Source organism: Macaca fascicularis, chromosome 16 (assembly GCF_037993035.2).
Source record: "Macaca fascicularis isolate 582-1 chromosome 16, T2T-MFA8v1.1".
In the NCBI taxonomy this organism is placed as follows: Eukaryota; Metazoa; Chordata; class Mammalia; order Primates; family Cercopithecidae; genus Macaca; species Macaca fascicularis.
In genome coordinates, this window is record NC_088390.1 from 2,358,375 (window position 1) to 2,373,713 (window position 15,339).

The 15,339-nt window shown below is 45.8% G+C and overlaps 1 protein-coding gene across 7 annotated transcripts in view; it reads right to left on the bottom strand.

Annotated features, from left to right (window-relative positions):
- SMG6 (SMG6 nonsense mediated mRNA decay factor) overlaps positions 1-15,339 on the bottom strand; it is a 243,592-nt gene that overhangs the window by 175,195 nt on the left and 53,058 nt on the right. For all 7 annotated transcript variants that reach the window (XR_012425112.1, XR_012425113.1, XR_012425114.1 and 4 more), the window contains 2 exons: positions 12,311-12,372; positions 4,103-4,248 (listed from right to left, as the gene is read on the bottom strand). Coding sequence is in view for 4 of the 7 variants with exons in the window: in XM_005582468.5 (XP_005582525.3) it covers positions 4,103-4,248; positions 12,311-12,372 (208 nt within the window). In the remaining 3 variants the exon portion in view is untranslated. The remainder of the gene's footprint in view (positions 1-4,102; positions 4,249-12,310; positions 12,373-15,339) is intronic.

Below are 15,339 nucleotides of genomic sequence, written 5' to 3' on the forward strand. Positions count from 1 at the left end.
ACTGCTCAGTGAGAGCTGGCTTTCCCAGAACTGTTGCCTTCCTCACCCATACACTCAGCAAATGCTTACTGAATGCCGAATAAATACCAGGCCCTAAGCCAAGGTCCTCAAATGTCCCTTGTCCCATCCCTCAAATTTATCTATCCCCAACTACCTGAGTGTGCAGTATGAGGATTCTAGAATTCCGTATCCACTGACGTAGGACTCTGCATAGGGCCCATCCGAGAGCAGATCAAGGTCTCTCCACCAACACCCGTGAACCCACGAGTTTTAAGACCACTGCTGTAACTGGAAAGTTTAGTTGGCTAAATCATGTGGCATTACTCAACTTATTTCGCCCTGTAGGAAGGGGGGCAAATCTGGCCTCACATCCTCTGCGCCCAAGAGCGGAGTGGGCTCCTGGGAAAACCATAACCTAGGGAAAGGCAAAGATGCCATTCTCTCACCACCACTGAAACTTTTCCTTTCATTTTGCCTTCTGCAGTGTCCAAAGCTTTTCTACACACTTGAAAAGTGATCACAGTAAAATGTTAGCAACAATATGATTTCCATCCTGGATTACTGATATTGTGAAAAGAAGATAGTTATACAAGGGTGGCGCTGAACACACAAAAACAAAGGATTCACGACAGCATTAGAGGCATCAGCAAGGGACACACTTTTAAAGAAAGGAATCTGCTCCCTGTGGCTCTCCAAATCATACTCCTTAGGCACCACATCTACAGGGAAGACTCAGGTAGAGACTGCGAGGATCTCAGCTGCCTGGTGGGCCACAAGATCACTTCTGCTTCAGGCTGGAATGCTCCTCCTCCACAGAGTCCAGAAACTGACATGTGCGAACACCCACCCAGAAGGACATGTCCAACAAGGAACGGAAAGAAAAATGATGGCCCAGATGTTCTGTAGCTTGCAGCGACTGCCAATTCACCACAGACCCCAGCACCTGGGAGGGCAAGGCAGCATCAGGCTCTTGCTTCCTGGTTTCAGGCAGCCAGGGCCCTGAGGGTGGGTGGCAACTCTGACAGCGTGCAGACTGGCCAGGGGAGAAACCTTTAGAAGGGCACTGGCTGACGGGACTTGGGGGTTGAACACGCAGGGCTGATTTATCACTTCCTTACTCATAAAAATGTGATTCAAACTGCTGCTGATTAGTGAAGGATTTAAATCTTTACCCTCTCCCCAACCCCCTTCCTTCTCCACCCCCAGCACAGATGCTGCTACTCAGCCACAACACCCCCTTATTGCCACTGTCCAGGCAAGCACAGCACAGAGGACCAAGGATGATGACTCATGTGCTGGGAAATGGAAAAGTGCATCTTCCCACCAGCCAGCCCTGCTGAGCACTCCGCTTGCCCCTGTCCCAATGGCAGCCCACACAGTGGGGTCTAGACTCTGCTCGCCCCTCTCCCAACGGCAGCCCACACAGTGGGGTCTGGATGGCCGCCTCAGCTGCACACCGGGTAGTTGGCAACACGTCCACAGAGCTCTCTGTCCTCGCTGAGTGTTATATCCTGTGGCCTGGGCCGTTTCTCCTTGAAACACCTTGGAGCCTCTGACCACCTCAACTCATACTCTTCTTGGCCCCAATTACCTCATCGAGGTAACAATGAGGTGAGAGTCAGGAGCAGACCAGTAACGAAGAGTAGGGTCTCAAGTACGGGCTTTATTTCTACATGTCTCTCCTGGCTAGAGGGTGCTCATTATGACCCACCATGGAAGAGTCCTAGAAAAAGTACCTTGGCCTCAAATCAGGGAACAACCAATTTCTTTCCCTGTACTCACCATCTTACCTTCCTTTTACCCATATTTTCTTTTTTTTTTTAATTTTTAATTCTTAATTATTATTATTATTATTTTTGAGATGGAGCCTTGCTCTGCCTGCCCAGGCTGCAGTACAGTTTGCAATCTCCGTTCACTGCAACCTCCATCTCCCAAGTTCAAGCAATTCTCCTGCCTCAGCCTCCTGAGAAGCTGGGATTACAGGTCCCCACCACCAAGCCCAGCTAATTTTTGGTATTTTTAGTATAGACAGGGTTTCGCCATGTTGGCCAGGCTGGTCTCAAACTCCTGACCTCAGGTGATATGCCCGCCTTGGCCTCCAAAAGCGCTGGGATTACAGGCGTAAGCCACCGCACTCGGCCTACCCTTATTTTCTTAACCTTTTCTTAACAACAGCTACAAGAAAAAGACTCACTGATGGCCTATTAAAAGGCCAAGGTATTCCTTTCCATGGAATAGAAGCTGCTGAAAACAGATGCTTCATGGGCAAGGGCTGCAGGTCCTTCACATTCACACCTAAAGAAGCCACAGGTCATTTGGTGCAGGAACAATGTCTTGGCTGAGGCTACAGCTCTGAGACAGGCAGCTCACTGAACTCTGTGGCTTGTTTTTAGTGGAGATGGGAAGATGAACAGAGCACCTCAGGAGGAAGATAAACAAGAGGGCACCTCGGGAGGAAGGAGAACAGGAGGGCACCTCAGGAGGAAGATCAAAAGAAGGGCACCTCGGGAGGAAGATGAACAGGAGGACACTTCAGGAGGAAGATGAACAGGAGGACACATCAGGAGGAAGGAGAACAGGAGGGCACCTGGGGAGGAAGATGAACAGGAGGACACCTCGGGAGGAAGGTGAACGGGAGGGCACCTGGGGAGGAAGATGAACGGGAGGGCACCTCAGGGCCCATTTCCAGAGTCAAGTGGGCTTCCTACTTGGTGCAGACTGTCCCTCCCCTTTGGGCCTCACCAGCACAGCACTTTACAAATTTTCTTCTCTTCTCCCTGAAAACCAGTGCTGTCACTTAGGACCCGATGCTTCCTCAGGGCCATTTACCCAAATAGCCATCTCAGGAAAAATTAGCCAAGTTCAAAAAGGCATCTAAGTCCCCGATCTTGCTTTCTGCTGGAAATTGTAAACGCTGTAGCAGGCAGCACGAGATGAGGAAATCCTCTAGGATTCAGAAGTGACTGAGAACCCAGACACACTCTGAGAGGACCTTGCCTAGTCCCAGAAAGACCCACATTTCCATTTCAAGGCAAAGTGTGGCATACTCACTCCCCCACCACAAGCAAGTGAAGCATAACCCGTAAGTACAAACAGGGAGATAAATAAACCAACTTCATGGTGAGAGAAAGTGCTATGAAAAGGGGCAACAAGAGACCCAGTGGCACTCTGTCAAGAAACACCAGGTCTGTTTTACAGCAGGGTCTCTATGGGCCAATTCCCACTTCCTGGCATTTCTTGCCCTGAGACCAAACGCTCTCTGTCACTGTTCTGAAATGATTCCTTGCCAGCATGGACCAAATCACCCTTGCAAATAAACACAGAAAATAATGCCATCCCTGTGCTACATAATTCCATCAAGTCATACCATATCATCCTTACCTAAGTGAAATGAAGGGAACGGAAGGGAAGGGAAGAAATCCTGGTAACATCCTTTGACCCTGACCTGGTCATCAAAGCATTTAAAACCCTGCCAATCTGCCCTTCTCCCCTCTACTTCCACACCCACCCGACCCCCTATGAAAAAAACCCCAACACATTCAGAAAAACATTTCAGAATGCACACTGGTATACCAGCCAAATTCTGGGCCTGGTGGTTTTTGTGCTTCCAGATTTGAATCACCAAAGCTCATCAATTTTTGGTTCTTACTCCCTGGCAGGCTCCCACTAGGGCTATCCCATAGGGAACTAGACTTTTCCATATTGAACAAACAGGGTACATGAGTCCAGAAACAGCTATTCCCAATCCCTGCCAAGCGTATGGTCTCTGCAATGAAATATCTCAGCAATGCCTCTCCCTTGGGAGAGGCTCTGGGTCTGCAGCCTTCAAGAGGCCTTGCTGCTGCCTTTTGTGCGGCCAGATGTGCAACAGCATCTCTGCATTTGCAAACTAAGCTCTATACCCATGATTCCCTCCTTCCATCCCACCCAAGCACTGGAGAGTCATATAGATTTCAAAGTAAACTCAATATCTGAGACAATGGTAGGAAGGGGAGGGTGTGTGTGTTCTGGGGTGGGGTGGGGGGAGGTAGGTATGGTAGAAAGAAGCTACATTAATCTCTATCTGTCTATATTCTAGATGAAGAAACTAAACATTCCTTACCTTTCAGCTGGGAGTTGTGGACCGCAAACATATTGATGGTCATAAGCTGCAGCATGCGGGTACTTCCAAGGGGAGAGGGGCTGTGCTGCAGTAACACCTGGAACTCCCTGAGGACCTTTTCAGCCACTGCAGGGAATGTCTCCATCCTGCAGATACAGCAAACCCATCGGTGAGGCAATGCTCTCTTTCAGTCTCTCTTTTTCTCCCTCTCTCTCTCACTCACACACACACACACACACACACACACCAGACAGCTACTGCCTAGGACATTTCTGTGCTATTTTCACAAACCTTCCCGGAATCCTGTAATTTTGAACAAATTCAAGATAAAGGAGTTTTCAGGGTTCAGAGATGGAAACAACTCAAGTTTTGGATAAATCACTATGAGTGATTATGCTTTGGTATGCTATTTCCTCACCCCTGGCAATAACTGCATTCAAGCTGATATCAAAGTTTCTCTCTGAAACCATCAGCTTTTCTAAATACTCAACAAATTTCCTAAAACCTTCATAGTCCCTAAACTCTCTGGTATGAAACTGAATTCAATTAAAAGAGTAACATGAATCTTAAAAAAAAAATTTTTTTTTCTTTTTTTCAGACAGAGTTTCGCTCTTTTCACCCAATCTCGGCTCACTGCAACCTCTGCCTCCCAGGTTCAAGCAATTCTCCTGCCTCAGCCTCCTGAGGGGCTGTGACTACAGGTGTGTGCCACCATGCCCGGCTAATGTTTCTATTTTTAGTAGAGACAGGGGTTTCACCATGTAGGCCAGGCTGGTCTCGAACTCCTGACCTCAAGTGACCCACCTGCCTCGGCCTCCCAAGTGCTCGGATTACAGGCATGAGCCACTCACTGAGCCCGGCCTAAAGATTTTTTACTCAAGGGTTTACTTTAGGTAACCAGACATAGTTCTGCTGTTGTCTTCTGAGGTACTATCATACTGACTGTTCCACCTGAGGATCCCAAATTTCCCCTTGAAGAATGCCTAGACCTAGAGGCCCCCAGTCATCTGTCTCAGTTCTTCCTGTGTTGCCGTCGTCCTCCCTCTCACAAGCCTCTGTTCATCGGGGTCTGTATGTTTTCAGGCCAGTGGAAATATAATGCCCTGGCCAAGTGCCACTCCCAATACAGGAAGAGGCTGTAACGCAGGGAGGCAGAAATCTAGCCAGTGACCTAGGGCTCCTAAGGAGAGGTCATTCAAATCACTCCTTGCCAACTGTGGCCACTGGATCCCAAACAGCGGTGCATGCCTGGAGCTTCTTTGGCAACAGAAACAAACCACAGCTGAAGTCTTCAGAAAGAAAAAGCAAGTTCAAGCTTGGTGCTTGAGAGAGTAACCAGGCACGTAGGCCTTAGGGCTATGCCGAACAATTCGTGGTCACCAAAGTATTTTTTACCATGTCCCCCAGACCCCAAATAAACAAGCTGCTTGTGGCATACTTGTGGGGTTGGGGAAAAGCTCCAGGTTGGATTAATAAATAGCTTCTGAAAAGCCACAAGGAAGGTAATCCTTCTCAAAAGATAGAAACCAGTCTCAAGTTCTAGAGGAAGGTGCTTCTAGCTTCACCCATCCTGGCCCTTCTCGATTGAGTAGCGCACTCCCCAGATTACAAAACTCCAGGTTTTCTGGAATCTTGGCAATCTTCGCTCCTTGCTCTTGGATGGCAACTCCTATTACTGACCCCCTGGTGCCCAGAAGTCGTGCCACAGTTATGGGTCAATTACAGTTTACATTCCAGTTCTCCTCTCTGCTGAGCTGTCCTCATTTTCATTGGCACAAAAGATGCCATGCATTTGCTTTTTTTCTCCACATGCCATTTCAAGTACCCACCCCTCCAAAACAAAACAAAACTCTTTTTTTTTCCCCTCTAAAAAATGTCCGTTAAAACTCTTGGAAGATGTGGAATGGCAGAGAGTGATATGTTTGGGGCTGGACTAGATCCATTTTTCCCCATGGGCTATAACAAAGGTTTCATTTTAAATCCTGACACTGTGCAGTACTCTTTCTGGTCAGAGGTGGGGAGGGGGGCTAGCACTTCTCGTTACGAGAATAGCAGCGTTCACTCTGCTTGAAAAGCAGCCACGCTGGGCAAGTTTCAGAGCCATGTGTCTCCGTGTTGAAAGGCGGTAGAGAGCCAGCACAGAACGACAGGACAGAAGTGTCACGTGGGACAGTTTTGCTTCGAAGCTGTGTCTGAGGAAGCCTCTTCCCTGGGGTAGGAATTGAAACAGATCCATTAACACTCTCTGGGTCAGACTGAAGTCTTGAACGAGCACCAGGTCAAACTGTCCACATTTCCTTTTTATAAAAAGTTTTTTTAAAAAAATTCTCCCTTTGCCTGTCAACTAATTCAACATGATTAAAACAAAAGAAAAAACTGAAAGCAGAAGGATATAAGTTAGAGTAACTTCAAATGTGAGATGCGAGGGAAGGTGGATCTACTCATGCAAAACCTGCCTTGTTCAGCAGTAACCACGGGAGGCACACACAGAGAGAGAGGAACCCTCCTCGGGGCTCAGTAGGTGGTTTCTGGTTTCCAGTTTTGTAACCAAAATGCTATCTAATTCTGGCCTCAAACTACCTGTAAGTAGTTTTATGTCTTTCTCTTTGAGAAATCATCTTTGCTTCACCCTGCGTTACAGACAGAAAATTACACTTACCGATGGACACATATGTAAGTAAGTCTGATGGACACATATGTAAGTAAGCAGGTAAAGGCAGTGAAAGGTCTGGAAGAATACACGCCCTAATGTCTAGTGCTATCTTTTTGGAGGACACAGAGTTAAAAGAAATTTTAGTCTTAGTTTTAATGTTGTACTTTTTTAAGGATTTCTGGATAATATTTATGTAATAATTATAAAATTATATCTAAGAAGAAACAGCAGTCGCAGCAATAAAGTAGGAAGAGAAGCAACAGAGAAAACTTATAAAAAGTGGTCATTTGTAATTGCCAAAAATTGGAAGCAATCGAAAGCGCCCGACAATAGATGATTAAGATGCAAATGCATACAACTGAATACTAGTTTTTAAAGTTGTATCACATTTTTAATCATGTGAGAGAAACTTCAAAATATATTTTAAAAAATAGTTATAAAGCAATTTTTAAAAGTATGTATGTGATATGTAGAAAAAATTGAAAAAATTTTAACAGTGTTTTCTCTAGGTGGTAGAAATATGGGTAATTTTTTATTTGTTCTTCTTTGCTGAGTTTTCTAAATACTTTACAAAAAGCACTGTAAAGAAAGAAAAGATTTATCCCATAATGAATACATCTTACTTTTGTGTTTAAGAACATTTGTTAACTTAAAAAATGAATCAGGCACAAACATTATGTTTTTAAAAATTAAAAGTACAAAATAAATACATCAGTCTTTGAATTCCAAGAGACTTTAAAGCTATGCAAATAGCATGACTAGGCAAGCAAGTAAAAACTAAAGTGGTAACTATGATCAAGGCTAATAGGAAGCAAAAGCATACTATCTGTCACAAATTCAGAGCCTAGAGGCTGCAGCTTCCTAACCTCTCTCACTGGAGTCCGAGCACAGGTGTGATCTGCCTCTCACCAGGAAAGGGTCTGTCAGGAACTATATGGCACCCCGACTGAGTCCTTCTCCTGAATCCGAGATGACTCTGTCCCTATCCTTTAAAACCTCAGAAGATACCATCGTTTTCGGGCCGTGTGTTTCACGGACAAAAGTGGTGCCTTGTGAAGTGATCTCTAGGGACACCTTGTTTCATTTGAATGGCAGTTTCAAGAAACGAATCTTTCAGACAACACCGGGACCTAGGCCCAGGACTGACTCAGACGGTGACTAACCGAGCAGGACTCAGCCCTCAGATGCTGAGGAACACAGCTGGGCTAGACAACATTCTCTGCAGAAAACAATCCAGGTTAGTTTTTTTCAACCTCTTAATTTTTAAAAACCGAGCAAGATAGCAAAAAGCCAGGAGCAAAAGAACAAAACCAAAAAATTAAGCCATGTGACAGGGTGGAAATGAGAAAAAAAACAAATCATAGTGCTACAGAACATAAGGACTGGAATGGACCTCAGAGATCATCTCTTTAAACCATTGATCAGGTTAGTTGAAGCCCACAGCAGCTTTGACTTGTTTACTCTCAAGATCTTGTAACTAGTAAGCAGTGAAAAACAGACTCTTTTTGGCACTGAGTCTTTCCTCTAAAGCTCTGAACCTCTGGTCAGCTAGTGCTGGGAGCTGAGAGACTTATCTTGCACATAGTAGGCATTCGAGTCTATGCTGATGCACTGTGGAGCACCAGGCATAGAGCAGACCATGCCCGGAAGCACAGCGTCGGGGCTTTTCTGAAAAGGCAGGCGGGAGAGAGATGTGCCTTCAGCTGCTCCCCATTACAATCTCCTCACTCTTAATTCGTTCTCAACGCCGCCCACATTTCACATCTTCTTGGTAATTAGGCAACAGTCCACGATGTTGTGTGTGGCTTGGGATCATTGCTTTCCTAGTCTTACAGACGTCTATACCTTTCTCCCTGCAATAGAAATGTTATTTCTGTTTCTGCCTTCCAGAATAAAGATGGGGCTCAATTTTATTTTACCTTCAGGACAGAATAAGAGGAAACCCATAGAGGGAATGCAGTGCCTAGAACTGACATACATTTTCCTCAATGAAAAGTACCGTAAGTCATTTCTCATGAAGGTGAAACTGGGCTGGCTTTACCTTTTTGACAACAGAATATGTTATAGGCAGGAATAAAAGAGATCCTGAAAAATAACCTGGAACACAGTAAACCACCTCAGACAAATGAGATAATCTATTCATTTTTAAAGGCCTCCAAAAAAGAAAATTCTCAACCATCTTCCCTTCTGTGAAATTTTCTTACACCTAACCCAAATCTCTCCAGCTACAACAGAAGCCAATTTCCCTTACTGTCATTCCATAAAAATCAAGACTATCCTGTTAGGACCCTTTTATATTTAAGCATGTAGGCACCCTACAGTTGCCTCTAAATAAATATTTTTTACCTTAATGTTTTTTAAAATTAATTTTTCCTTTCAGATCTCATTTTCTGGCTTTAAAAAAAAATTCTCTATTATATCCATTAAAAAGAGAGATGGAGTCTTCTCCCTATGTTGCCCAGGCTGGTCTTGAACTCCTGGGCTCAAGTGATTCTCCCACCTTGGCATCTCAAAATGCTATAGGATTATAGGTGTAAGCCATTGCGCCCGGTCATTATCTGGCTTTTTAATCATTACTGTGGTCCTTTCCCAAACTTATTCCAAAATATGTGCTGAAATATAAGAATTTTAGAAGTGAAGGGGAAATCAGGGTGTAACTACTGCATAAGCTGATAAAAATATACCCTAAATGTTCCTACATTCTGCACCAAGATTTATAACTTTTTTAGTCCCAAAAGTCTCTAACAGGGCAAGAAATATCTAGAGTAGTGATTTTCAACGAGGGGCAATTTTGTCTCCCAGGGAACGTTCGGCAATGTCTGGAGATATTTTGAATCATCACATTTGGTGGGGGAGTGTGCTACTGATACGTAGTGGAAAGAAGCCAGGGACGCTGCTAAGTATCCTACAACGCACAGGACACCCCTCACAACAGAGTCACCTGGCTCAAAACGTCGACAGTGCCAAGGGTTGAGAAATCTCGACTTAGGGCAACATGGTAGAGGAAAATTTAAAGAACAAACATAGGCCAAGGAAAAAAGGAAAGAAAACACTGAGTGAAAAGTAGTAAAGGAGAGAAAGATGAAAAAACGAGAACTATAAAAGATAAACAGGCCGGGCGCGGTGGCTCATGCCTGTAATCCCAGCACTCTGGGAGGCTGAGGCAGGCAGATCACGAGGTCAGGAGATCGAGACCATCCTGGCTAACACGGTGAAACCCCATCTCTACTGAAGATACCAAAAAAAAAAAAAAATTAGCCGGGTGTGGTGGTGGGCGCCTGTAGTCCCAGCTACGCTGGAGGCTGAGGCAGGAGAATGGTGTAAACCCGGGAGGCGGAGCCTGCAGTGAGCCGAGATCACACCAATGCACTTCAGCCTGGGCGACAGAGCGAGACTCCGTCTCAAAAAAAAAAAAAAAAGAAGGTAAATAAGCCAGTTGTCGTGGTGGAGCATGTAGTCCCAGTGACACGGGAGGCTGAGCCAGGAGTTCAAGGCTATAGTGTGGTATGATCATGTCTGTGAATAGCCATGGCACTACAGCCGGGTAACACACACAGGCTCTCTCTCTCTCAAAAAAAAAAAAAAAAGAATAAATAAAAAGCAGGAGTACCATCAACTGTTACTTTAAGAGTAGCACAAAGGTATTTCCTACTCTGATGTGTTATTTTTAAGATGATTCCGATATCATATTAAAAATGTAAGTAACTTCCACCTTGTAACTACAGCCTTACATTACTCACTAGTGACTGTCTTGGGTCTACAGTAACCTACTAGAATACTACATGTTTCTCTGCAGTGCTTGGCAATCCATCCGTTTTTTATAATTCATTCATTTATACAACAAATACTACATGCCAGGCTCTAGGAATACAACAGTGAGGCAAAAACTGCCAGAGTGGAACTTGAACTGGTGGCAGTGGCAGGACAGCGGAGTTGGGAGGCAGGAGATGGGACCAGTGATGCATCTAGTTTACTTTGCCTAAGTGAATATCTCCACCTGTTATGTCTACAGACAGAGATCCGTCTACTAGTACCTTTTCCAATTTTCCCAAGTCATTTTGAAATCCGAACTATGCTTGCAATGACCATCACTATCAATCTTACCCAGGTCGATAATGAATGAATATGTAATAAGCACACTTTCTAGTCCACTGCCCGTGGAGCAGTTTCTTCCAGTGGAACCAAGCCTTTCCACTTCTCAAAAAAGTTACCTACAACAGTATGTGGAAAGTGACATAGCCCCTACCTCCACTAAGAGAGCCTTCTAGGCTGGGAGCGGTGGCTCACGCCTGTAATCTCAGCACTTTAGGAGGCCGACGCAGGTGGATCACATGAGGTCAGGAGTTCAAGACCAGCCTGGTCAATATGGTGAAACCCCATCTCTACTAAAAAGGCAAAAATTAGCTGGGCGTGGCGGTGCACGCCTGTAATCCCAGCTACTCGGCGGGCTGAAGCAGGAGAATCACTTGAACCCAGAGGGCAGAGGTTGCAGTGAGCTGAGATCACTCCACTGCACTCCAGCCTGAGCAACAGAGCAAGTCTCTGTCTCAAAAAAAAAAAAAAAAAGAAAGCCTTCTAGAGAATTACAGATAAACTTACGAAGTTATGACGGGAAGTGAAAGGGAAACACTGACAATAACTGGGGTATCTATAATTCAAAACAAATCACCCCAAAGGGCAGCTCATAATACAACTTCCAACTCAGAAAATATTAGAATCCAGTAGAAGACTGGTCTAGCGGAAGACGGGTCGAGTGGAAGACTGGTCTGGGGGCACTGCCACCTACTCCGCTCCTCACTCTCCTACACTCAGGGAGATCCTGTACTAAAGAGGCTCCAGGCATCCATCTGCTCTGGTGTGTAGGCATTATGTTGGGCGTAGGATCACTAGTTTTACACAGTGAGGAAGAACTCGGATCCACCCAAGGAATAAAGGAATACTCAAAACTCGATCTGTTTCCAGGAATTTAAGCAGTCAAGTGTTGGTTTTGCACATACCACCTTCCCTGAGATGTCTATGGAAATCCATGGTGAATGATGAAACTGTAAGAGGCTTGGTATTTAATGAGATCAGCAATATGGCACAGGAAACTGAGCACAGGAGGAAAGGATATGGGTCAGAAGGACATAGAGCGAAAATGTTACTCTTATTTTTGATGGAAAATTAGTGGACAGTATTCTTCCCAAAGAGGACCCCCTGACAGCTGTACCCAGGGATTTAGCACGACTGCCTTGAGGCATTCACTGGAGACTGAGCCGGAAGGCAGAGGCAAGAGAAACCCAGGGGGACTGGGGTGGGGGCTGGGACAAGATTGTATTTAAAGAAGGGTTTTAGTAAAGGTAGAGAAAGAAGAAACAAGAGAGATAGAGAGTAATATTTCCCAAATTTCATGAGCACAGTAGGACAGAAGATGAAGGGAAGAGAAGAGAAGGTGGAGGCCTCTAAGAATTCACACCCTGTGCCCTCAGTTACAAACACAGTCCAGTTGCTAACAATATTAAATTCCAAAATGACTTGTAATGTAGGAAAATAAAATAAACATCCTGCACACTTACCCAATCCGGGTAAACAGCTTCCCATGGGCATGGAGAAAACTGAGGATGAACCTTTTGTTCAGCTGCATGGGAAAAAGGGAGAGGAGAAAACAATTAAACTTTCCCCAGTTTCCTGTTACTGAACAGAGTCCCCAGTGACACAATAACCTGGCCAGGGTCTAAGGGGTGGGCACTAGGGATGGGAACCAAATGGACATGCCCAAACTCTCACAGACCCAGGGCACATGCCCAACAGCTGCCGCTCAGCTGAGCCAAGATGACAGCAGGCTCAGTGAGCAGACAGCACCCTCTGCCGGCAGTGGCACCTGTGTGCAGGGGATGAGGTGGTGAATCTGAATAAGCAGGATGTAAAGAAAGATGCCCACAGCTCTCTGAGGATCTAGGAGCCACCCTGGCTCCATAATCATGGAAATGAAACTCTTACAGGAGCGAGGATACTAGTGATGTCCCTGGTTCTATTTGAGTTATTTTTCTACCTTCTTAGCTAGGAAAGCAGGACTCTTTTTTGATAACCAAGAGCAAGGTAACCCACCACTAACTCATCAAATTGTACTTCACCAGCTTTAAAAACTAGAGTTCATGTTCTATGTCTGGAGCTGCAAATTCAAGTGTCTGCAGGGCTAGGCATGAAGTATGCTGATGGAGACAGTAGCAACCTATGACTATTCCACCCCAGTTTTAGCCAAATCCTCTATGTGGGCCCAAGCTGGAAACTGCAATCTGGGTTTTTTTTTTTTGAGACGGAGTCTTGCTCTGTCGCCCAGGCTGGAGTGCAGTGGCGCGATCTCGGCTCACTGCAGGCTCCGCCTCCCAGGTTCACGCCATTCTCCTGCCCCAGCCTCCCGAGTAGCTGGGACTACAGGCGCCCGCCACCACGCCCGGCTAGTTTTTTTGGTATTTTTTAGTAGAGACGGGGTTTCACCCTGTTAGCCAGGATGGTCTCGATCTCCTGACCTCATGATCCGCCCGTCTCGGCCTCCCAAAGTGCTGGGATTACAGGCTTGAGCCACCGCACCTGGCCTGTTTTTGTTTTTAGAGACAGAATCTCGCTCTGTCGCCCAGGCTGGAGTGCAGTGGTATGATTTCAGCTCACTGCAACCTCCACCTCCCAGTTCAAGTGATTCTCGTGCCTCAGCCACCCGAGTAGCTGGGATTACAGGCGTGCACCCCCACAACCAGCTAATTTTTGCATTTTTAGAAGAGACAGGGTTTTGCCATGTCGGCCAGGCTGGTCTCCAACTCCTGGCCTCAAGTGATCCACCTGCCTTGGCCTCCCAAAGTACTGGGATTACAGGTGTGAGCCACTGCACCCAGCTTGTTTTGTTGTTTTGAGACAGGGTCTCACTCTGTCGCCCAGGCTGGAGTACAGTGGTGTGATCACAGCTCACTGCAACCTCTACCTCCTGGGCTCAAGCAATCCTCCTGCCTCAGCCTACTGAGTAGCTGGGACTACAGGTAGTGTCACCACACCTGGCTAATTTTTAATTTTTTGTAGACTGGAGTTCTCACTATGTTGCCCGGACTGGTCTCAAAATCGTGGGCTCAAGCAATCCTCCTGCCTCAGCCTCCCAAAGTGCTGGGATCACAGAGGTGTGAGTCACTGCACCTGACTGAATCTGGATTTTTATGTGAAATCCTCTGGCTTTTACATGTTGGCTACTAATGAAAATAATATAAGCATTAAAGAAGCCAAAAAACACATTTGCCAGATACATCTGGCCCATGAGCCCCCAATTTACAATCGTGGTTCAAGGTTCTAGAAAATCTACTTCCGGCCGGGCGTGGTGGCTCAAGCCTGTAATCCCAGCACTTTGGGAGGCCGAGACAGGTGGATCACGAGGTCAGGAGATCGAGACCATCCTGGCTAACACGGTGAAACCCCGTCTCTACTAAAAAATACAAAACACTAGCCGAGCGAGGTGGCGGGCGCCTGTAGTCCCAGCTACTCGGGAGGCTGGGGCAGGAGAATGGCGTGAACCCGGGAGGCGGAGCTTGCAGTGAGCTGAGATCCGGCCACTGCACTCCAGCCTCGGCGACAGAGTGAGACTCCATCTCAAAAAAAAAAAAAAAGAAAATCTACTTCCATCAAAACCAAAAGATTTCTCAGCAAAACAAGGGAAGGAAACAAATTTCAATTCAAATGCAAAGAAAGCAGAGACAATCGAAAAACTAAACTTCCTTGTCATCTTCCCTGGTCTCCTAGAAGCAATATCTTCAGGGCTCTGTAGCCAGCCAGGAAGAGAAGTGAAGAATCTTGACCCCAGGATCCCAGTGGTCAGGGCAAGGAGTCCAGTATCCCTGGGCAGTCTGCCCCAAAAGGAAAAACTCCCTGTTTACTCCTCTTGCAAAACAGAACACCAACCAAGCTATGGCAGTTCCATCTATTTCATACGGAAGCCAAGTGTGGAAAAGGGGTACATTCCCACTTTACCAATGACCAACATCAAACTCTGCATAGAATGTTCACTCTATTTTTGCTTTAAATGAGTTACACTTAATCGGTAATACTAGCTTAACATTGATTTATAGATAAAAAGCTCAGAATATTTCACTGAAGATAACCTGTCTATACAGCAAGGTGAGTCAGGGCCAGGGACACTGGGCTCTATCAACAGAATGGAAGAGACCAGGTGCAGGGCTCAGGCCTGGAATCCCAGCACTTTGGGAGGCCATGGCAGGTGGATCAATTGAGGTCAGGAGTTTGAGACCAGCCTGGCCAAGATGGTGAAACCCCGTCTCTACTAAAAATACAAAAATTAGCTGGGTGTGGTGGCAGGAGCCTGGGAGACAGAGTGAGACTCCATCTCAAAAAAAAAAAAAAAAAAAAACAAAAGATACTAACTCACTTCATTCAAGCCTAAATACCATCCCCCAAGCCAACTCAGAAATTTAAGCAACTTTACATTAGTAAATGGCAGAGTTAAAACTTGAATCCAAGTCTTCAGATTCCAAATACAGTTTTCTTTCTCTTATCCTACACCTATCTCAGGAAAAGAACTGGTGAGCTGATTCAATGAAGGGCTAACGAG